This window comes from Artemia franciscana, chromosome 7, assembly GCF_032884065.1.
Source record: "Artemia franciscana chromosome 7, ASM3288406v1, whole genome shotgun sequence".
Classification (NCBI taxonomy): domain Eukaryota; kingdom Metazoa; phylum Arthropoda; class Branchiopoda; order Anostraca; family Artemiidae; genus Artemia; species Artemia franciscana.
Genome location: NC_088869.1, coordinates 12396938 through 12420079, shown reverse-complemented (window position 1 = coordinate 12420079; position 23142 = coordinate 12396938). Strand labels below are relative to the sequence as shown.

General features: G+C 33.5%; 1 protein-coding gene across 1 annotated transcript in view; it reads left to right on the top strand.

Annotated features, from left to right (window-relative positions):
• Positions 1-23142, top strand: part of LOC136028854 (centromere-associated protein E-like) — a 96631-nt gene that overhangs the window by 2756 nt on the left and 70733 nt on the right. Inside the window, exons 2-5 of the mRNA XM_065706789.1 lie at positions 5036-5216; positions 15406-15528; positions 18115-18226; positions 20360-20495. Of these exons, the coding sequence (XP_065562861.1) occupies positions 5051-5216; positions 15406-15528; positions 18115-18226; positions 20360-20495 (537 nt within the window). The 5' untranslated portion in view covers positions 5036-5050. The remainder of the gene's footprint in view (positions 1-5035; positions 5217-15405; positions 15529-18114; positions 18227-20359; positions 20496-23142) is intronic.

The following is a 23142-nucleotide window of genomic DNA, read 5'->3' as shown; positions in this document are numbered from 1 at the left end:
CACTCTGATTTGCCAGTTTAAATTTGCCACAGGCCAATGTCACAGTAGCTAGTGTTGTAATTATTCAGAAACAGCTGGCTAATTTAAAAACTTGAAAGTGAACCATCTTGGATATTAGCATTAATGGGTGCATTAGTTTAAATCATCTTTTAACTTCCTACTACACAAAAATTACTAGTGATGACTAGAATTAGTATTTAAAATATAATTTCATTCATATTTTACAACCCCAACATTCCCCTTGGCTTCAAAACCTTGCCTACTTTATGCATTTTAATTTGCTCCATGGAGGAGGAGGGTCAACCAGAAATGGATGCACTTCTATAATTAGCATTTCTAAGTGCTATTTGTGGAAACTATGGTGCCTAGTTCCCAGTTTAGACAGCTTGTGACAAAACTAAAGTTTTACCAAAATCTGTTATAGCCTACCATCTAGAAACCTTATGTAATTTATTTATTTATTAATACCAAATATGGTAAGCTTTAAAGCTTGTCACACTAAACATAATAAAAAGAAGTTATGACAATGTTGACAACATAACATAATGCTACAAATTTTAAATGCACTGGTAGGTAACAACTTTTTCTATGCTGCTAAAATTCCTTAAGTCCAACAAGGCCAAATGCAAACATATCAGCCCAGTCAAAGACTATCATAAATGTGCAGCATGTACTACTGAGTTAAATGAGGAGTTTTTAGCCATTGAGTGTGACATTTGTGAAAAATGGATCTGTGGTGAATGTTTAGACCTGTCCCCTGGGGAAAATAAACTGTTAACTAAACTAATGCTGTCACTTACATGTACATGGTCCTGCCCAGCTTGTGAAGTTATCCCTCCTCCTCTCCCTAGTAGTGAGCATGCTATGATAACAAAGAAGGATAATGTCATGGATAATCATGGATAATTCCTTGAAAGCTTTCTGGGAAGACCTAAAAAAGGAGTTTGCTACAACTAGTCAATTATCCCTAGCCCTTTCCCAGCTGAGGACTGAAATCAAAAGGGAAATTTTTACTCATGTTAGTGCTATTGCAAGTAGAGTATCGCACATAGAATATTCATTTCAATATGCATGCTCTGTGTAAACTGTCCAGGACCTAGTGGCTTCCACAGTGACTTCAGAACTGTCTAAACCTCCTGTAGCTCCCTTGACCAAGAATAATGTTTTTCAGATTGCTTGTTCTGAGCATCAGCACTTTGAAAGATGCTTGAATATTATTGCATATGGAATCCCTCCCCCCCCTAGACTGATGATGCTGTTTTCCTGTTTAATTATTGACACCCTCCCAGTAAATATAAAAGGACTTACAAGTAGCCAACAACCCTCAGGTAACTGCCCCCTCCTCTCCTTTTCTCTGTGTCATCAGCTGAATTGAAAAAAACAAATCATACAGAAACAAAAGGTACAATATGTTTCTATAGTGACAGTCCTAAGGAAGATCAACAAAGCACAAAGCTCTAATTAAGGGGATGAAATGCCAAAAAGCTCTAGGAAAAGTGGAGTTGATAATTTGTAAGGGTGCCATTGTACAAAAAAACTTGCCAGCTGGTGCAGTCCCTCTGACTGCTCAAATGTTCCACTGATGGCTCTGCCTCCTTCTACCCTGTAAATTGTTTAAATGATTATAGTCTTGCACCATCTAATACTTTCTCTTAACTGCCTAGTAGTGTCCATAATATTGTTTCTTTGTCTGATACTAACCTTTTCTTTTGCTTCTATTTCCAATGTTTACTTTCTCACCTGCTGTTTATTCCTTGTCATTTCACTGCAGTGTCCAACAATATTCCTAGTTCTTTGGTTCCCACTTATACTTAATAGTCATACATTCTCTTGGATTCCTACCTCTCAAGGAATGAAGTTCCTTGGTTTCAATGTTGATAGCCTCCCTAGTAAAATTTCAGAACTTTGCTTTTTTATGTTAATAGCATTAACATACAAAAGCAAAGTTCTTCCATTAGCTTTTTGGTGTTTCAATTCCTTTATTAGAGCTTTGTGCTTTGTTTGATCTTCTTTAGGACTATCACTATAGAAACAAATTGCATTTTGTTTCAAAAGATTTCTGTATGATTCATTTTTTTAATTCAGTTGATGACACAGAGAAAAGGGGAGGAGAGGGTAGCTACCTGAGGGTTGTTGGCTACTTGTAAGTCTTTTTATATTTACTCGAAGGGTGTCAATATCAACTCCATAGGTGGAGGCCAGACGATTACACAGGAAAACAATGGGAGATCCTTAGATTGCTCCAAGCTGCAGTTTAAGGTAATGTAAAGTAATAAATGTCCTTCATTGCCAATCCCAACACCAGGCCTAAATCAAAACATAAGAAATTCTTCTTAAGTATTGTGTTTCTAAATATATTGCTGTATTTAGAAATGTTCTTATCTCACCAAATGGGTATGACTGAACTTATTCTATTCTTGTCAATTCTGGAGCTCTACAAGGAGGGACATCCTTAGATTGCTCCAAGCTGTAATTTAAGGTAATGTAAGGTATTAAATGTCCTTCATTGCCAATCCCAACACCAGGCCTAAATAAAAACATAAGAAATTCTTCTTAAGTATTGTGTTTCTAAATATATTGCTGCTGTATTTAGAAATGTTCTTATCTCACCAAATGGGTATGACTGAACTTATTCTATTCTTGTCAACTCTGGAGCTCTACAAGGAGGGACATCCTTAGATTGCTCCAAGCTGTAATTTAAGGTAATGTAAGGTATTAAATGTCCTTCATTGCCAATCCCAACACCAGGCCTAAATCAAAACATAAGAAATTTTTCTTAAGTATTGTGTTTCTAAATACATTTCTGTATTTAGAAATGTTCTTATCTCACCAAATGGTATGGCTGAACTTATTCTACCATCAATACTTAAAGGCCTTTGATGTTGAGATGGAAAGCAAATCTGGCTTAGCTTTTCATTATTTATTTCTATTATTTGCAAATAATGGATAGCTGACAGACCGTTATGTGTGGGGAGAAAAATTTTTTGTAGACTTGGAAAGCCAATCCAGCCTGATAGTAGAAACTGTTTCTGGTTAGTGTCTTGGTGCTTAATTCAAATTCTTACATTTTTGACTTTAATAAAAGTTATAATTTTTGCGAAGTTGCGAAATTATAACTGAGACATTATTTAACATTGATTTATTGATAAGACTGATTGTGACAATAGAAGCATGGTCAATTTTCTAAAAAGAAACTTATTTGTTGATTGTTGTTCAGTCAGTTGTAGAATTTTTACTAGTCAATTTTATAAGCCAACTTTGCCTTTTATTTTATTTTTTTTTGCCACTGGAACTTTTGTTCATAAGGTATGGCATGCTGCAAATTAAGGCATTAAGTCATACTAATTTTGTACTTGAAAGTTTTTTATGTCAAATCCCAAGCTATTCTGGATTATTTTTGTTTAAATACCTAGTCATTAGGTCTGTTTTCAACACCACTTAAAAAAAAATCTGATTAATTTGTTTAGTTCTGAAGAGGTCATGCCCAAGAATGTTATCATAATACCATTCAAGTCCTCTCCCAACATTTTTCACCACCCAAGGGCGATGTCAATTCCTCTGCCATCCCATGGACAATGAAAGAGGCTTATCTTTCATGAAATATATGTAAATTTATCCTAGCAGATACAACATCAGGGGCAATTGTACTTCCTTATCCCTTTAGCTTTGCCACCAACCCCCTATCCCCCTTCTAATGTCTGGATATAACTTTTGGATACATCTATGCAAAAGCTTTCTTTTTTATATTGGTATTATGAACTAATTGCTTTAAAAAGAAGCAAGTATTGAAAAATACTGCAAACTTTCGTATGTGGCCTAGGGCTAAATTTGGGCATTAAATAGGGGCTACAAGAATGTTATGAAAGCACTTATTATATTTGGGAAGAGTGTGGACTATAAGTAATACAAGTAATTATTCAGTTCACTAAAACTGAATAATTTTATTTAAAAAATTCTAAAAATTTTCCGCATTGGGTAGTTTTTCAGGGATATTTTCAGCAGGAGAGAGGAAGGATTTTTATGGGAGAATATTTCGCCACAAGGAATTTTCCAGGAGAATTTCTAGGGGGTGGCATTTTTCGGGCCGACGTTCAGACTCATAAAAACAATATAAGGCTTTTAATAATATAAAGACTATTAATATATATATATATATATATATATATATATATATATATATATCATATATTTATTCATATATTGTTTAAACTCTTTTGTCACCATTATTTTGTCATCAAAATATTGTGTTAGAGGTGATTACTTGGTTAGGAAAAAAAATAAGAGAGAAAGAGAGAAACAAGAAGAAGAAAAGAACTGTCTTCCTAATCCAGCAATTGAGATAAAACGAGCACTCGAACAAGGTCTTTACCTTACTTATCTATCCAATTACCTAGGACAAAACAGCATAACCAAATCATCAACCAAATTGAAATGTCCAAATCCATGCAAAGTTGTCATTAATAAATGTAAACTGTTGTAAATTTGTATGCAAAAGCACCTTAAATCAAACGAAATATTTCCAAGTGCTTACCTCCCATTAGAGCTCCTCAGTGGAATACCACCTGCCTAAATGGGTTTTGATGCTTTAGTTTCCTTACCTGGCGAGGTGGAGCATCTACCATAAAGCTCTTTTATGGTATCCCTATATTAGGTAAAACTTGTGAAATACTTGCCTACTAGTTCTGAAGAGGTATTAAAAAGCTGAATCAGTGATATTTGAATGTATATTACTTTTGAGCTATGGGAAATTCATTACTTCAAAATTGAAATCGTCAATTTTATTATATATTTGATAGCAATTTTATTATAATTTGTTATTATCAGAAATATTGATATTTAAATCTAAAAAATGGTCATATTGTCTTGTCCCATAGCTAGGTTCCAGAATTAACTCTAATGGATAGATATTTTTCGAAATCTCCATAAACTTCGCGCGATTTATCACCAGAAAGTAATTCTTGCATATGCTTTTTCGTGGTTTGTTGCTTTGGCTTTCCTAAATGTGTGCTAAAAATAAAAACATATTCTTTTTCAGATACTAAGCTGCAAGATGTGTGATAACATATTGGTAGCTGTGAGGTTGCGTCCCTTAATAGAGCGGGAGATAACATTTGGAAACCCAATATGTTGGAAAGTGGAAAACAGTACTGATGTATATCAAATTGACCCACAGACCAAAAAAATTTCTGAACATTCCAGTTCTATTTTCAAATTTGGTAAGTTATTTAATTTAATATGGCTTAATTTTATGATAAGATTCATTGCTCCATCAATGGGCGCTACTGGCCTAGGCTATTTGAATTACGGTATTAATTTAATATAAAGAAGTTATTTAGGTTAATATAATTTTATGATACGATTCATGGCTTCATCAATGGGAGCTACCAGCCTTGGCTATTTCATAAATACCAGCAGTATAGGTAATCAGCCCATACAATAGATACTAGAAAAAGACAACAAAGAGAGATAAAAGAAAGAAAAGACAACAAACGAGACTGCAGCCAGTAGAGTGAAAAGATGAAAGACCAAAACAAAGCAGATATTTTGTTTGTATGTAAACTAGGTGTTTTGCGCACAAAAGAAACGAAGATGAAAAAACTAAATACAAATAAAACCACTACCAATAATTATAAAATACTATTGTTGCAACTGATCCATGTACGGAACAGAAGCTATTAAAGTTATTTTGATGAAAACACCAAAGCAACTGAGTAAAAAAAGATATAAAACTGAATGAAGATAATTATTTTGTTGCAAAATAATCATTCTGTTAGCTATTCTTGAGAAAATTCTTTTGGTCTAGTAGGTTATCTCATTCCGTGGTGATAATGTAAAAAACTTAATTCCCTTATTGACTATGGTTCATTTTCATAAGACAATCTTAAATTGGGTTAAAATTTAAATTTCTCATGTCTCTATTTATTGAAACAGTAGCAAAAATATGTTTTTCTTAATTTTTATAGCCTCTCTTGTCCACTGAGAAAAACCTCTATCATTAGAAATAGCCCTGACCTCATCAAATTGTACAAAATGTTCAGGATGAAAGAAAATATGTTCATTCAGAGCCGAAACAAGAATTTCAGGAGGCTTGCTTAATTGTAGGGTTTTTCTATTGATTTGTGATACTCAATAAGTCTTTCAAGAAATTGTTGGTGAGTTCTACCAATATAAAACTTCCCACAAGAACAAGTAATTCTATACGACCCGCTAACTAAATTTCCCCGGGTTAAATCTTTCGCGAAATTAAGGAAACTACCTATTGGTCTTACCGATGGGTAAATGTATCAATGTTATGTTTACGTAAATTCGTTTAAGCATCTTTCCCAAAACAGGAAAATAAGGCAAAGGAATGAAACTTTTAGACACAATTAACTCTAGGACTACACCACTCCAATAACCCTATTATTATGTTTAATACGTCTATTTTCTACTTATTGTATCAATGATTTTAATTGGGTAACTATTAAAAAATAAAATATCCTTCAAATACAATAATTCAAAATCCAGAAATTCCTGGTATCAAATTTTGAAAACTATCTCCCGGTGAAATCACAACCCCTCGTTTCACCAAAACAGGGTGGCACAAATGAAAATTCAAATATCTATGATTGTGCGTAGGCTTTCTGTATATTGAGAACGGAAAAGATGTTCACGATGTTTGCAGGAAAGACCTAGGGAATCTAAACCGTGTTTCCAAATGCAAACCACATCATCCATGAACCTACCCCAGGAACAAGGGGAGAGCCTAAAACCGTTTATAGTGGAGGTTTCAATAGAATCCATGAAAAGATTTGCCAGCAAAGGATTGAGGGATGCCCCCAAAACTAAACCAAATACCTGTTTGTAAAATTCTCCTCTAAAACCAAAATAAAAAGAATATTTGTTTTGTAAGTAATGGTATCAGAAATAATGGTTTTAATTTGACGATCATAATCAACAGTATTGCCTTTTTCTGCTCTAGTGATAGCTAGGACCTTATCCTTTTTCAAATCAGAAAGTATTTTAATGTCATTTTTTGTGATCTTTTTTAATTCTGCTCATATTAAAAGTGTTTAGTTTTACTACAATTTCGGCTCAGTTCCTGAGGAGCCTCGACTTTATCAGGAGAAGCCATAATTCCCGACTCCATCTTTGAGATTATTTTTGAAATAATTTTGATAAAAACATAAAATTTAAAGTGTAGTTTAAGGGAAATGACAAGCTATCTTTTCTTGATGTTTCATTAATTACTTAATTACTCATTAATTACTTGACAAAATGACAAACTATCTTTTCTTGATGTTTCATTAATTAAAAGTGATTTCCATTTACTGTTCTCAATATATAGAAATCCTACGCGCAATGATAGATATTTGAATTGTCATTTGTGCCACCCTGTTTTGATGAAACAAGGGATTGTGATTTCACTGATGGATAGGGCTTTCAGAATTTGTTCCCAGGAATTTCTGGATTTTGAATTATTGTATTTGAAGGATATTTTACTTTCTAGCAGTTACCAAATTGAATTAATTAATAAAATAATAGAAAACAGTCGTATTAAACATAATAAGATGGTTGTTGGAGTGTTGTAGTCTTCTAGTTAATTGTGTCTAAAAGTTTCATTCGTTTGCCTTATTTTCCTGTTTTGGGAAAGATGCTTAAAGGAATTTTACGTAGACATAACATTAATACATGTTTCCCTACGCACATTGAGGCCACCCTGTTTTGGTGAAACAAGGGGTTGTGAATAGCCTCACCTTAAAAGCTAATACAGGTAAATAAAGCTAAATAATAATAATAAATAAAGCTAAAGAATAGCTAACAGGAGGATTATTTCACAACAGAATAATTAATTTTCTTTCCATTTTTATACTTTTTTACTTAGTTGCTTTGGTGTTCTCATCGAAATAACTCTAATAGCTTCTGTTCCCTACGTGGATCAGTTGCGACAATTGTAATTAATTAATATCGGTGGTGGTTTTATATGTTTTTAGTTTTTTTTTTTTTATATTTGTAATTTTTGTGCTTTAAACGCCTAGTTTACATACAGGCGAAATAGTCTTTCGACAATTGTAATTAATTAATATCGGTGGTGGTTTTATATGTTTTTAGTTTTTTTTTTTATATTTGTAATTTTTGTGCTTTAAACGCCTAGTTTACATACAGGCGTCGTTTTAGTCTTTCATCTTTTCACTCTACTGGCCGCAGTCTGGTTTGTTGTCTTTTCATTGAGTTATATCTTTCTTTGCTTTTTTTTTGTAATGGTTGGCCAGTTGGGCTTAAGAACTTCCAATAGACACAAGATATCTGGATGCTATATCCGGCTCAGTTGCATGAATTTATTTCATGTGTGGTAGAGGAACTTTTCAAAATACTTCAAATTAATGAATACTAGGGAAACACTATGGTAATTGAAATGACAGAAGATTAAAAATGGATTATAATTCATTTTGGTAATATAAGGTAAAGGTAGTTGAGAGCTTTTTGGATCATGTATGTGATTTTACAAGTTTTTGGCCCAAAATTTTTGCATTAAAAAATAATAACAAAGCCGGGTTGTAAATTATGAATTAGTATGATTGCTAGGGGGAGTCTGAGAGGCTTTTTTCTTTGTGATTCAGGGGGCTGAAATGTAAGTAATGACTAGGCTAGTTTCAAAAAAATGCTTGGTGTTGTCTAATTTCTTATATCCCTTTGTTGCTACCGCCATTCAATGCCTTAACTAAATGCATACAACTGTTGCCGCCATAGGAGGCAATTTTGCACACTTCTACTACTACTACTAACAACTCACCACAGCACCAAGCCGCCTGATCCCAACACAGCTACGTATACTCCTCCTCCATCCCAATCTATTCAAAGCCTCCTTCACACCCTCCAAGGAAGTTCCCATTTCCTTTAAATCTTTCTTTATGACATCCCCCCCCCAAATGAGGACGACCTGTTCTCCGTTTAGCCCTAGACGGTTGTCCAAAAAGCACAATCTTCGACAGTCTGTCACCTTTCATCCGCAGAACGTATCCTAGCTATCTCAACCTTTCTTTCATTATAGCCATAGAAGGTGGGGTTGAACCACATTTTTCGTACAGCCTACTGTTTGAAATATGGTCAGTCAGCCGTATACCCAGAACAGTCCGTAGGCAATTTATCTGGAAAACATCTAGCAAATCTTCATCCACTTTTCGGGGCGTTCATGCTTCAGAACCATATTTGACCACTGTCATCACTGTAGCTTCCAATATTCTAATCTTGGTTTGCAGACTTATCTTCCTATTCTTCTAAACTTTTTTTTAACTGTGAAAAAAATACCTGAGCCTTGACTATTCTACTTTTAACACCTTCACTGCTCTCACCGTCTCTACTAATAATACTACAAAGGTAAGTGAAGCTGCCCATCTGCTCAATCTTTTCTTTACCCAACGTCAGCTTTTCATCTACACTTATTCGTAGCCTTAGCGGCTTAGTCTTCTTAACGTTGATTTTGAAACCTATTCTAGCACCCTGAACTCGAAATATCTAAAGGCTTATTCATTTTGCTCACACTTTCATCTAGAATGCTTAAATCATCAGCATAATCTGAGTCCATGAATTTTTTTCTTTCCCCATTTGATTCCGTGGTTTCCCATCGCCTTTCCTGGGGTTCTTAAGACAAAGTTTTTCAAAATGATTCATATAGAGGGGGATTCAACACAACCCTGCTTAACTCCTGATTTAATACAAAACTAGGTGCTAACCTCATATTCTACCTTAACCACAGTAGTGTTATTATCGTGGATAGCACTCATCACTCTAGTGTATTTGTCTGGTATCAAACAGTTCGTGATAACGAACTTTAGTAAGGAGCGACCCGGCTCAATAGTAACCGAAACCCTAAAAATCGGAATTTTGATATCAGTAGTTACATCAAAAGAATTTCATTTTCATGCTGATTTTAGATATATAAGTTGCTTCAAGTCTAGTCTTACCCATCAAAAGTTACGAGCCTGAGAAAATTTGCCTTATTTCAGAAAATAGGGGAAAACACCCCATGAAAATCTAGGAATCTTAACGAAAATCGTACTATCAGATTTAGCGTATCAGAGAACCCTACTGTAGAAGTTTCAAGCTCCTATCTACAAAAATGTGGAATTTTGTATTTTTTTTCCAAGAAGACAGATCACGGATGCGTGTTTATTTGTTTGTTGTTGCTTTTTCTTCCCAGGGGTGGTTGTATAGACTCAGTGGTCCTAGAATGTAGCGAGAGGGCTCACTCTAGCGGAAATTAATAGTTCTAGTGCCTTTTTACCCAAAAAATGGTGGGCACGTAGGCCCCCTCCCATGCTTATTTTTTCCCAAAGTCGCTGGATCAAAATTTTGAGATATCCATTTTGTTCAGCATAGTCGAAAAACCTAATAATTAATTTTTTCGGGAAGACTTAATCCCCCACAGTCCCTGGAGAAGGGGCTGCAAGTTACAAACTTTGACCATTGTTTACATATAGTAATGGCTATTGGGAAGTATGCAGGCGTTTTCAGTGGGACTTTTTCATGTTGCGGGGGGGGGGGGGTCGGGGATAGGATGTTACGTGGGAGGATCTTTCCTTGGAGGAATTCATCATGAGGAAAGAGAATTTCCATAAAGGAGGGCAGGATTTTCTAGCATTATTAAAAAAACGATTAAAAAATAAATTAATTAATTAGTATTTTTTAACAAATTTTTAATTAGCATTAAAACATAAAGCGAACAGAAATTATTAGGTATATAAGGGGTCCATCGCCTCCGCAATACCTCGCTCTTTACGTTGAAGCATTTTTGTAATTTCGACTTTATTCTTCGGCCTTTGTGATTCAGGGGCCAATCCTAGAGAATTGGGACAAAATTCAAGCTTCATTGTAAAGAGCGAGGTATTGACGAGGGGGGGGGGGCCTCATATACGTAATAAAAATATACAAATATAGAAGTTCGTTGCGTAAGTTAATTCGTAAGTTACGTATATGTGTTACTAAATAAAAACGTACGTAAAAAAAATAAAAAAGTTATAGCTGCCTTTTTAAGTAACAAAAAATTGGAGGGCAACTGGGCCTCCTCCCCCACCCCTTTTTTATCAAAATCGTCCGATTCAAACTAAGAGAAAACCATTTAGCCCAAAAAAAATTAATAGGCAAATTTCGTTTTAATTATTCATATGCGGTGAGCCAAAGTCAAAACATGCATTAATTCAAAAACGTTCAGAAATTTAATAAAAAAAAAAAAAAATGTTTTTTTAACTGCAAGTAATGAGCGATATTAAAATTTAAAACGAACATAAACCAATCCATATATGAAAGGAGTGGTCCCCTCCTCGACGTCTCGCTCTTTACGCTGCAGTCTTATTGTTTTAAAAAGTAGAGTTGTGAGATAGAGTCGAACTTAAACGTAAAGAGCCAGGCTTTAAGGAGGGGACAACTGTTCTGTTCGTTTTAAGTTTTAGTGTCGCTCCTTACTTGCAGTAAAAAAAAAACTTTTTTTTTATTTAATACCATGCAAGGATAAGACCTTTGCTAAAGCTCTTCTATCAACAGTATCGAACGCTTGCTCACAATCTTTAAAACTGAGTACCAAAGGTGCTTGACAACTAAGGTGCTTCTCAATTATTAACTTAAGATTGAAACACAAATGGACGAATCACTTGGAAAGTATAAGAAATTATTGGAACCTTATAAAAGTATCATAATTTTGGGGGTTGTGAGGGACGTAGACCTGAACCCAGACGGAAATTTCCTTGGTTCTAGTTGCTCAATAGCAAATTTTCTTCTTTCTATTTGAATTAATAATTGACTTGGGTGGTTGGGTTATATCATCCAGATAGACAGAGACCAAATCCCTAGAGTAGGCCTTCTAAATGGCCAGAACTAATTGAAATGGAAACCTGGCTGTTGGCTCCATGAAAAAATTTCCAAGCTAAATGTATGGACAATATGTCTAAACCATTATTCTGGAAAAGTCTCTGCTCCAGAAAGTAAACCTTTTGGGTGAAACCGTCAAACAGAACGAAACTGCCGACAAGCATTGCAAAGCGACGCGAATTTCAAATTTTTAGCATGCTGTTCAGGTGTATGGAGGGGGTGGAGGGGCCAGTGGCACCCCTTGGTTCAATCATTCAGGTTGAAAATTATTTTCGCCTTCCTTTCTTTACCTTTACCTACAGTTCCAACAAAAGCTGGTCCTTGGATGGACGGTTTGAAGGTGTTTTACGACCCAGAGGCCTATTTTGTGTCTCCAAAGACTGAAGACTATTGCATGATACTACTCAAAATGAGGTCAAACAGGCCAACCTTTTTGTTAACAGAGTCACAATAATGGTGATAAAATATGTTTTATTCTAAAGTGTGTTTTTGATAATAGCTTTGCATTGGGATATAATGGTAAAATTTTATGAATTCACTGAATAAGAATTTTGATGTCCTCTAGCTTGTGTAATTCTTACCTAGCTCAAGAACGTGTCAGACGACAGACAAGAAAACGAAAAAAGTACGAGTCCCCCTCCCGAAAAAATCCCGACACCTCCAACTCAGGCACGTACGCAGAGTTTTTTTTTTTGGGGGGGGGGGAATACCTTCGAAACAGCAGACATAAAGTAGCACTTTTTTTATTTAGTAATGCAAAAAGCACGTATATCGGAAAATACAGAACAACTTTAATCTGTAGTATTGTAGCGGATGGGGGGAAGAAGATTGAAGCCTCAAAAGTACTTTTCAGGCTTCATATAAACTGCATTTAGGCTTCTTATGTGAAACCTATTTTTGATTTAATACGAGTTTACGAACTAATTCTGTTACTAAGGAGAAATCTATTACGTGCATTGAAAATATCGAAAATGATTAATTCAGTGACTTAGTGTTAAACATCTAGACTGGACAAACTTGTATGAACCGTATTTAGAGATTATTATGAATTGTGAAATAAAGAGAAGTTCTTTAGGTCTCTAATTATACCGAACATAATTAATGCAGCGACTTAGTGCTTATAGTTTTCTGGTTGGTCACTAAATTTGATCTAGTTTCTTTTTTTTTAATATTTACATACTTGATTTTTGGACCTTTGAATTTGTTTAAGGTGTTCGCCACTGCTAGTAAGGGCCTGTCCCAGAAAAAGGTTTTTTTTTGAACCGTTATCATTTACAGTTGTAGCTGATTTAGGAATGGTAGCTATTATTTCGAATAACTCTAATAGTAAAATGTTATTTAGAAAATACATTTTGAGAGATTTTTAAAAAGAGCCCTAAATCACTCTAAAATGGTGGTGGAGCCAAACAAAAGGTACCCAATTGGAATTGCCATTGTCGAAAACCCTGTACAAGAACTTAAAACCCCCTCCCCCACCTTTAACAACAAAGAAAATTACTTTTTTGCATGGGTAGCACTGATGTGTCGTCTTTTTTCTTCTTCTTCTTCCTCTGCTGCTGCTCTTTTTTCTTCTTTGCTCGTGGAGTACTGGAACATCGTACAGAGCTGTTTAAGGGCTCATTTAAAAGCTGATTTCTGGAATGGAAAGGTTGCGAAGAATGAAATGAGTACTGCAATAATCTCCATGGTTTGGAAACTCGATGTCAAGTTTTAAATCCTCCCTCTTTAATAGTCCCCCTAATATTTTCCATAAATTGTCTAATGACAAGCAAAACTAGGAGGCAAATGCAACATGATAGAGAGCTGTTTTAGGGCTTATTTAAAAGCCAATTTTGATATCTAATAAAGTCGAATTGATAACGCCACCGTATGACATAAAATGTGCTTTTTTTCATTTTGTCTGAAAATGCCCAAAAAAGGATTTTTCCGAGAAAACCTTTTAAAAGTTATATTTCAGAATATTCTAGGCTACTTTGTTGTCTTAGATGCATCTATCATGCAATAAAGCTGGGATTTAAAAAAAGCAATTAGTATAAACAGGAGCCTTTTTTATAAGATGCTTTAGTTTATAGTTACTGCTCTTGTTATTTTACCAATGCCAAAAACTCATGTTAGGTTCCCCATTTTCTTCGCCTAAGTCGGAAAATATCCTTTATAAGGTTTATTGTCAACACTTTTACATCCTAAAAATATACAAAATAATTATTTAAAGAAAAAATGACGGTTTCTGATGAAAGTAAAGTGCGAGGTTGGAGCCTATAATGAACAAAAACTATTGCTTATTTATGCAACATATTTTTGAAAATTAAGCTTTCTTGAGTTTTTAGAGTTGTTAGAGTTAAAATCGTATCGTAGAATTTTTGATTTCATGGCTGGTAAAAGACTATTGAGAGCTTTATAAGTTACTCTTTTATTTTCTGTAGACCACTTTAGAGTTTTCCTGTTTCAATTTCTATTTTGTCGTGCCAATTTTGTGTTTTCAGTAAAGTGCTAGTTTTCAGAATTCTGTAAATATAAAGAAATATCATGAGCCAGTTTTTTTTTAACAATTTTTCAAAAATATATTGCATAAACCGTGAAACAGTAATTTTGTTCGTTTTAAGTTTCAGCTTCGCTCTTTACTTTCATCAGAAAAACTTAGTCTTTAACAAATACATCTATTATCAAGATGATTAAATTAAAAATTGGAGATACGGCTCTAGCAAATTTTGTCCTATACCCCGTCTGGCTGTCACGTATATTAAAAATTAAATCAAAGAACCGTCACAAGAGTTATAGGCTATTTCACTATGGCTCTCATAGGGGTGTTTTTGTTACTGTGAATAGCCAAAGCTCTTAAGAAGAAAACGACTGAGGTCAAAGCTGCACTTGAAGAATATGCCTAAAATTCTTTGGAGCTATGCCTTGGTGAGTGATATTCCAGATCACTTCCATTCGAAGTTGCCTTTCCTGAACCTTCATCGAGTAGAACTCTATTGCAAATGAATGTATCTTATCGTTTCTCCTGAAGGAATATGTAACGTTTAAAATTATTTACTGGTCAAGTGATCACTCTGTACTTCTTTCTGAGACCTTCATTCTACTGAAAAAGAGTGACTTATGTAAACTATGTAGATATTACCATAAATATTATAAATATCTGCTTTATCTACCTCTATCGTATCGAAATCGGAGAATAATCCGAAAATATAAAGCTCCCGATATAACCGCAAAACTGCAGGAGCTTCATGATAAGTTATCGGCACAAGCATATCGACGGCTTACCCCATATCACGGGCTCATCCGTTTGTTTTGTTGACCCTTTTCCTTGTTGATTTTGTTGTACTTATTGTGTTGTGCCTTTGTTCTCATCCGTTTGTTCTTTTGATTTTGTTGTACCTATGTGTTGTTTTCTTTTCTTGTGTTGTTTTCTTTTATGATGTTTTTTTTGTTTTCTCTCTTTTTACTCCACTATCCTCACATTGTTTTATGCAGTGGGTTATAAATAAATTATTATTATTAATATAAGTATATACTTATGTATTCAGTCGGTTTGTAATTATCATGTTATCAATTTTGCAGATCATGTGTTCGATATGAAGGCCACAAACAGGGATGTTTACGAGAAGGTCACTAAACCTTTAGTAGATTCGGCTGTCAACGGATTTAATGCCACAATCTTTGCTTATGGTCAAACATCCTCTGGTAAGTATCCTCTCACAATGAAGTATTTACTAGTGTCGAGATTTAGCTACTGTTAATTTTAGCCAATCAATTTTTTTTAGCCAATCAGAAAATTCTATGATTGGGTCAAAGTCAGCGTTAGCCTTTATGCCGCTATTAGCAAAATAATATTTGTGAATATGTCTTAACTGCTGTATTAGAATGATCCACTTGAAATTGCAACTGTATTTTGTATGTTCAAATCTACAGAAGCTAATTTCGCTTCTTAAGTAGTGTCTTTAAGCTTCATTTGTTTCTAAGCAAAAATTGTTTTGCTTTTTACCTTTTAATTATTTTAGAAGTTTGATCGAGCATCTTTTTTATTATTTAATTTGATTCCTTTTTTATTCTATTCCTCTTAGTTTTTTACTTTGTCTTCCATACTAAAAAAACTTCACGCTGGTACGTAAATATTCGTCTAAGTTTTGACTTCGCTCTATTTTGGTTAATTCAATTCCTTATTTATTCTATTCTTTTCAGTTTTTGTTATGATTGTATTACGTTTGTACTAAATTTATTATGTTTATAGTTATTTTTTGTTAAGGTTCTATGCTTATGCGAAAACTTTCTTCGAAGTTTTGATTTCATAACTTAATTTTCCAACACTCATACCCTGGTGGTTTCAAAGCGTGGTAACCCTAGTTTATCAGCTATTTCAGCAGTAGCCACTTATTGTGCAGCTGCATTTTTATGCCATCTGGCTACCATTTGAAAAAAATGTACCCATCACGTATTACGTTCTAACCAAGAGTTTGGCAGCGAAATATATTTTCTTTGGTAATTGTAATTGTCCCGAAAACGAGACAGTATGAGAAAAAAAAAATCATTTTGGTAGCTAGATTTAAAACAAAGCAAACTAAATGTTCTATAATACTTATTAATTTAAATTTGAATGCTGTAAAAATTATCTGGATATAATATAGCATATGAAAGATTGGTAAGTTCACTTCAGAGGGGCACACAAAATTTTTAAAATGGCCATTAAAATTTGGATTATACAAACAAATAATCTTGAGTATCACAAATAAAATGTAAATATAGAAATATATAAGCGTAAAAATTGTAATCGAGATAACAAATAACATAAACTGAAAAAGGCCTGAATATTTCGGCTTCGCCTCTGCAAACCTTTATCAAAAAAAGGAACAGAAAGATGTAAGTGGAATTAACAACTAAAATATACAGTTTTTTTTAAAGCCAGTAAACTCTAAATTTGCGAATTAGAAAAATTATAAATTATTATTCTAAATTAGGAAAAAAAGACAAAACTTGCACTCAGAAAATAGTCATATTCAAAAAAGAGCACAAAAGATCCCTGGAAGTCTTTATATAATTGAAATCAAATGTTTAAAAAGGTTCACCCATTCTTAAGGGAACATACGGCGCAGTAGTAACACAGAAGTGTGTTAATGTACATCTTTTTGGTATTGTTGATATGTCTTAAATTTAATAAGCCATTTGTGAAAAAAGAAATAGAAATTGAAAGGTAGAATAAATAGAAATTGAAATAGAATTGAATAGAAATTGAAAGGAAATGAGAATTTTTTGTGTGACTCAAACAGTGCTAAAGTTAAAGTATCAAAGATAAAATATATTTTTTTTCTACGTAAAAAATATATATATTTTTTTCTATGTATGCCCCCTTTACCGATCTATGGTCTATTTGTACCGGACAACCATGAGTTTCTAAGATTTTCTTGAGGCTGTTTTAAGTTAATTAGTTTTTCAGGTCATAAGCAAAACTGAATTAACTTTGACGTCGCCTTTCCCCCCTAGTAATTAAACGTTAACAATCTGTTGATGATCAAATACAACAATACCTTTAAAGGAAAGGTACATCGTCTTAAGCTAAAAGATTTAGGCGGGGCTAAAATATATTTTCAAAATCTAGGGGGATAAATTTGTCGCTTCTTTCTCAATGAAAATATAAAAAAAAATATATTCAATAAATATACTCTGTCAAAAAAGATATTTCCAAATCTAAGAGGGTGCATATAGTCCCCTCCCCAATTGACGATACTAGTGTTACCATATGTTTTTAGCTTATATTTTTGGCTGATTTTTTTATTCATGAATTGGACGCTTGCTGCTACCCAAACTGGAGAATTGCACAAGAGGTGTTGTTCATTAAAAGTTGAATTCTCTGTTTTTCCTAATCTCTTAAGACGTATATGGTTCACCATTTAACCAATTCAAATAATAAAAATTCATTTTCACTGTCCTTGCTACTTCAGAACGAATCGTTAAAAACCTATGTTTACATAACTGTTTTATATTTTGCTTTAGCATAAATTCCGTTGAAAATAATAGGATGTACCGGCGCTTTAAAATTATCAGTAATATTTAAACCACAGTTTATAGGGAAATAGCAACAATGGTAAATAAATCCAATAAATTATTATAATATAAAAAATACAATTAACAAAATAATCAAACCAAAATAGTGGTCCGATGAAAGTTATTCCTTCTGCAATGACCCAAGTGTATCTTTTCTTAAAGGCTAAACCTGACCCAGTGGTTATTCCATTTGTCATTAATTTTATATTCTGTTACAATCTTCTTTTTCAGGTAAAACCCACACTATGATGGGTAGCAAAACCGAACGAGGGGTCCTGGAACTCGTTGTAAACGAGATATTTGACGCTATTGAAAGTATTCCCGACCGGGAATACTTGCTCAGGTCAGCACTATATAATTTACATCGCTCTTTGAGGCAAATATTCAGTGCTACGATCCTATAATACACAGAGGCTGGGGAGGGGGGTTCAATCAATGTCTCACTCATTAGAAGCAAGAAGGCATAGAACCTTGGAAAATGAGAAACATTCCCATTGAAATTTCGGTAAGAATAAAGCTCCTGGTAATAACATGCCTCCCCCTTCCCAGGATATCCTTGGTGGTGCTCATGTTAAAAGAACAACATCGAAGTAAGAGATACAACATGTCTTACAATTTATTTTTTACTATAAAATCTCTGAAATGGGCAAAAATAACCAAGGGACTCTTTTTGACATTCTGAACAATAAGCGGCATGCTTTTTAACATTTTCTTCCAATAAGTGCTGTTTATAAGGAGACTGAATTTTAAAAAAAGTTGTAGGTTCAAAGAAGATTTTCAAAATGTAAGCAATCTTTTTGGGATTAAATCTCCCATCTTTTAAATATCTTTGTTGTTTTTAACTTTTGAAGGCCTGAATGTCCTGGACAGAGAAAGAAAAATTTATTATAACAAACAAACGATAATTAGAGTTTGTTTTTAACCCAAAAAGGTTAAAAAAATTGTCTGAGAGGGTAGCCAATATTATTACAAATAGGCTTACGTTTGCTTATGTATCCCATAATATTTTATCTGCTTATATTTGTCATCGGAATTTCACTCTTCACCTCTGGAGGATAAAAATCATACCTCCAATATCAAATGTATGTTTAGAGTAAAGTCTTGGGGGGGGGGGTTGGCAATGTGATTAGGGACCAATAATTGACAAGTTTCATTTTAAAAAGTTAAAAAAGAGAAAAAAAACAAATGAGGGTGCCAGAGAAGTCTTGGGGGGGGAGGGTCCTCCAGCCCCCCTTTGGATCTGCCCCTTCCTTATATTGTCAAACTTAAAAGTAATCGTTCTTTTTCTGAGAAGGGATGCACGTTTACCTATCTTCTGGTATTTCTGACAATCTTTATCTTTTTATATTTTGCTATATAGAAAATTGTCACAATCTTTTTTATATTTAGCTATATAGAAAATTGGCTCAATTTATGTGAAAGAAGATGGAACAAAATTTTTGAACTGAAAAGGAGGAAACAGTTCTTTATAGATTATAATTATGTATTTGGGAGGGACCATACAAAATAATGTATTAATACATTTAATAATGTATTAATTCTCATGGTTAAACAATAATTTTGTGCAAAAATAAACCTATCAAGTTTTAACAGTATTCCCAACTGTAAAGAAATTTAGTAATGGCTGTATTTTATCCGCCAAAAGGAATAGCCATTTATTTTTGTTTTATTAAATCATGCCTCAAAAGAAACCAAAGGTCTTTTTGATTCTGGACTCTTTGATATTAGCGTCTTTCGCTGGCCTTGACTCATGGATTTACTCGTAAAAGTCGATTGTAAAAATCAAGTAAGAAAATATATAATAGGTTACTTTTTGATGGTTTTGCCAATTTATCCACCTTTTTACCCATTCATTGATTTTTACAAGATTAATTAACTATGACCCTCGAGTTGTTAAATTAAATTAATTTAACTTTCAAAAAAATTAATTCAATTAATTAACTTAATTCATAAAATTAATTTTCTTGAAGTGAAAGTCTAGTGACTTTTTTAATGGTTAGTTCCCAAGTTTTCTTGGTTTAAACTTGGTCAGTTTCTCGGTTTTTCAAGGTAGTCACCACAATAAACCAAAAATGGAACAGTAGATACGACACCAACTTGGGGATACTATTTACCGCAGAGAAAGATGACCTCATTTCCGAACCCCAGTAAATCAAAAGACGCTGCCTGGTAGACCAAAAAGAAAGGATTCCCAAGTGAGGAAGGGGCTAAAGCGCTAATTCACCAAAATTAGGAAGAGGGAAAACATGTTTTTGAGTATCTAGTGAGGGGTGGGTAGCCAATTTGCCCGTTAAAATAATGATTGAAATTTCCAAAAAATAGCATTTCTCTGTGAAAATGCCCCAAAATAAGGTATTTCCAGTTTTTTTTTGGTGAGGTTAGGGGGGGGGGGATGAAAGATTCAAAATAACTATTTTTGTTTCTGTAAATTGCTATTTGTGCGCTCAAGATGTTAATCTTTCCAAGTTGTTTTCAGAGTTTCGTTCATTGAGATCTATCAAGAGCAGATAACTGACTTGCTGACAGGCTCCACTCGACTCAAAGTAAGTGATGCTCACAACGAAGTTGTCATTAAGGAGCTATCAGAAGAAATGTGCTCCACTCCTGATAGTGTATGTATTTTTCCTCTTTTCGATATGCCTAAAACTACAAATATACTGCTGATGATGGACCCTGTATATGTGTCCGAAATATCCACTTAAAAAAATCTATTTGTTTCACTGTCAATTAAAAGGTTTCATCCCTATTTTGAACTGTTATATTTTCGTCATGGAAAGGCAGTTTCGTCTTCGAAGTTATCTACAAGTATGTAAAGAAAAATTTGTTGCGACTTTGTGCGAATCCTACATGAGGCAAATTTGTATAATCAAATTGTCTTGGAGGCGATAAACTGTGACTTTTACGCGTCTATTTTAGTATAGAAATCTATTTTGTTTGATATATCATTTATATCAAAAATTTTGATATATTTTGTTGAGATTTTTTGATTGCAAGCGAAAAACGGAGAAAATACTTAATGTGTAAAAAGCTATTTCTGGAGAAAAATTGGCTCTGCAAGGTTCTTAAACGAATCTTTTAACGAGATAAAAAATAACAGTATCTTATGTATTGCCAAAACAGCAGAAGTAATTCCATTGTATTTCTATAAAGAACCGTATCAGGGCTTTTGTTGAGTCTTCTTTTTCTTGTGAATATGAAACTAGTATTTTAAGTAGAGAATTAGTTCTAACTTTTATGATTTTTTAAATGTTTTATGGCATATCTTGTTTTCATTGAGATAGAAAAAAGAATAGAGCCCGCCAGAGTAAAAAATTTCATGATCAGATTCCGCCATTAACGGCGACTCATGCTGTACGTTTATAATAAGATATTCTAGAGTAATTATTAGAATAAATATATTTTAGAATATATATATATATATATATATATATATATATATATATATATATATATATATATATACTGTAGAATAAGAAAATGGAATAAATAGACAACAACTGGCAAAAATCTGGCCTCTATTTAATGTTTCTATCTCTATTCTAATACTGTATCTTTTCTTTGCCATGGCTAAATGCAATACCTATTAACAGTTTACACACAATAACTTAATTAGCTTTCTTATTTACTTTTGAAACGTTTTTAGTTTTAAATGTGTTCGCTCCGTTTCCCTCGAATATAAATTATAAATATCTGTACTTCCATAAAATATGTATATTTACATAAATAATATATCAAATATCTATACTTATATTATAAAATATCTATACTTAAATAAAAGTTGAATAATTAAGTTAACTGGGCTTCAAGACCAATTTTTTTTAATAGAAAATATTGCAAAACAGGAATTCGCCCCAGGGGTACAAGTTGTGTTCTCCTGTTGTCCTTTTTTCGGCTAAAGTTGAAAAGCAAATGAAATGTCCAAATCACAACTTTTTCAAAACACAGATGTCTCTCTCGTATATAACTGTGGTCAATAATTTTGACAGGTTTTGATGGGTTAGAACAGATCTGAGAATTAAGGTTAAGAAGATTTTGTTGCTTGAACTAAGAAAAAATGTAGTGGATGAATGATGTTAGGTAGATAGAACGTTGACCAAAACGGATTACTTTTACTAAATAGGTTGTAATATTAATAGTAAAGAAGGTGGATGAAGTGAAGACTTGGAAAGTACAGAAGGGGCAGGATGGTTTTGGAAAGTTCAGAAGGACGGGAAGAAAAGTCTCAGAACTAAGGTTAGGATTCTAGAAGCTACTGTAACGACTGTCTTTAAGTATGGTCTGAAAAATTGGGAGGGGTGAGAAATAAAGGAGGAAGGGATTTATTTTCAGCACAGATTTTTATTTGTCTCAGTACACTTTAGTTTTCCAGAAAAGGGCAAACATATTTTAGTTTGAATAGAGGATCCAAGGGAAGTGTTTCTTCTCTAAATATACTTTAAAAATAATTGGAAAAAGGAGCTTTCCAATGAAAGGCATAGAACCATATTAAAGCCTAAGACGAGGAGAAATAAAGTTTTATAATAATTCAAACTCAAAACAATAGAAATGACTACCAGTAAATTAATGAACCCCAAAACTACCAGAAATCAAATAAATCATCACATTAAACGTAAAGATAACAGATCCTGCTATTTATTAACAAATCAGTCATAAAATGAACAAAATTTAAAACGAGCAATCAATTCAAACGGAAAAAAATACAAAAAAAAAGACGTAGGGCTCCAGTCCCCTTAGCATTCTAAAAACTATAGCGTCATTTGCCTTTTACTGAAAGAGATCTGTATACAAGGTGAAAAGTCTTAGCAATAAGGCCTGGATTCTAGAAACAGTGTAATGACAGTTCTTAAGTATGTTACTGAAAATTGAGCACAAGGCCGTATCCAGAAGGGAGATGCTTAGGGGGTTCGAATCCCCCCTTTAAATGATTGTCTGACTAAAAAAAATAACAAAAATTTGTATATTTTTGTTATTTTTAAATATTTAAATATTTTTAAATATATACAAAAATTTGTATATATTTATTTTTAAATATTTTTGACGTTTTTAAAGTTTTTTTGTACCCCCCCCCCCCCAAATCCTCTTGTGACCCCCTCAAAAAAATCGTTATGTACCCCCCCCCCCCCCCAAGAAAAAAAACTGGATACGACCCTGCTTGAGCAGTTCGAAAGTAGATGAAGGACTGATTTGTTTTCAGGTTGAAAGTTGATGTTTTCAGTACATATTAGTTTTTTACAAAAGGGAAAAAACGATAGAATTTTA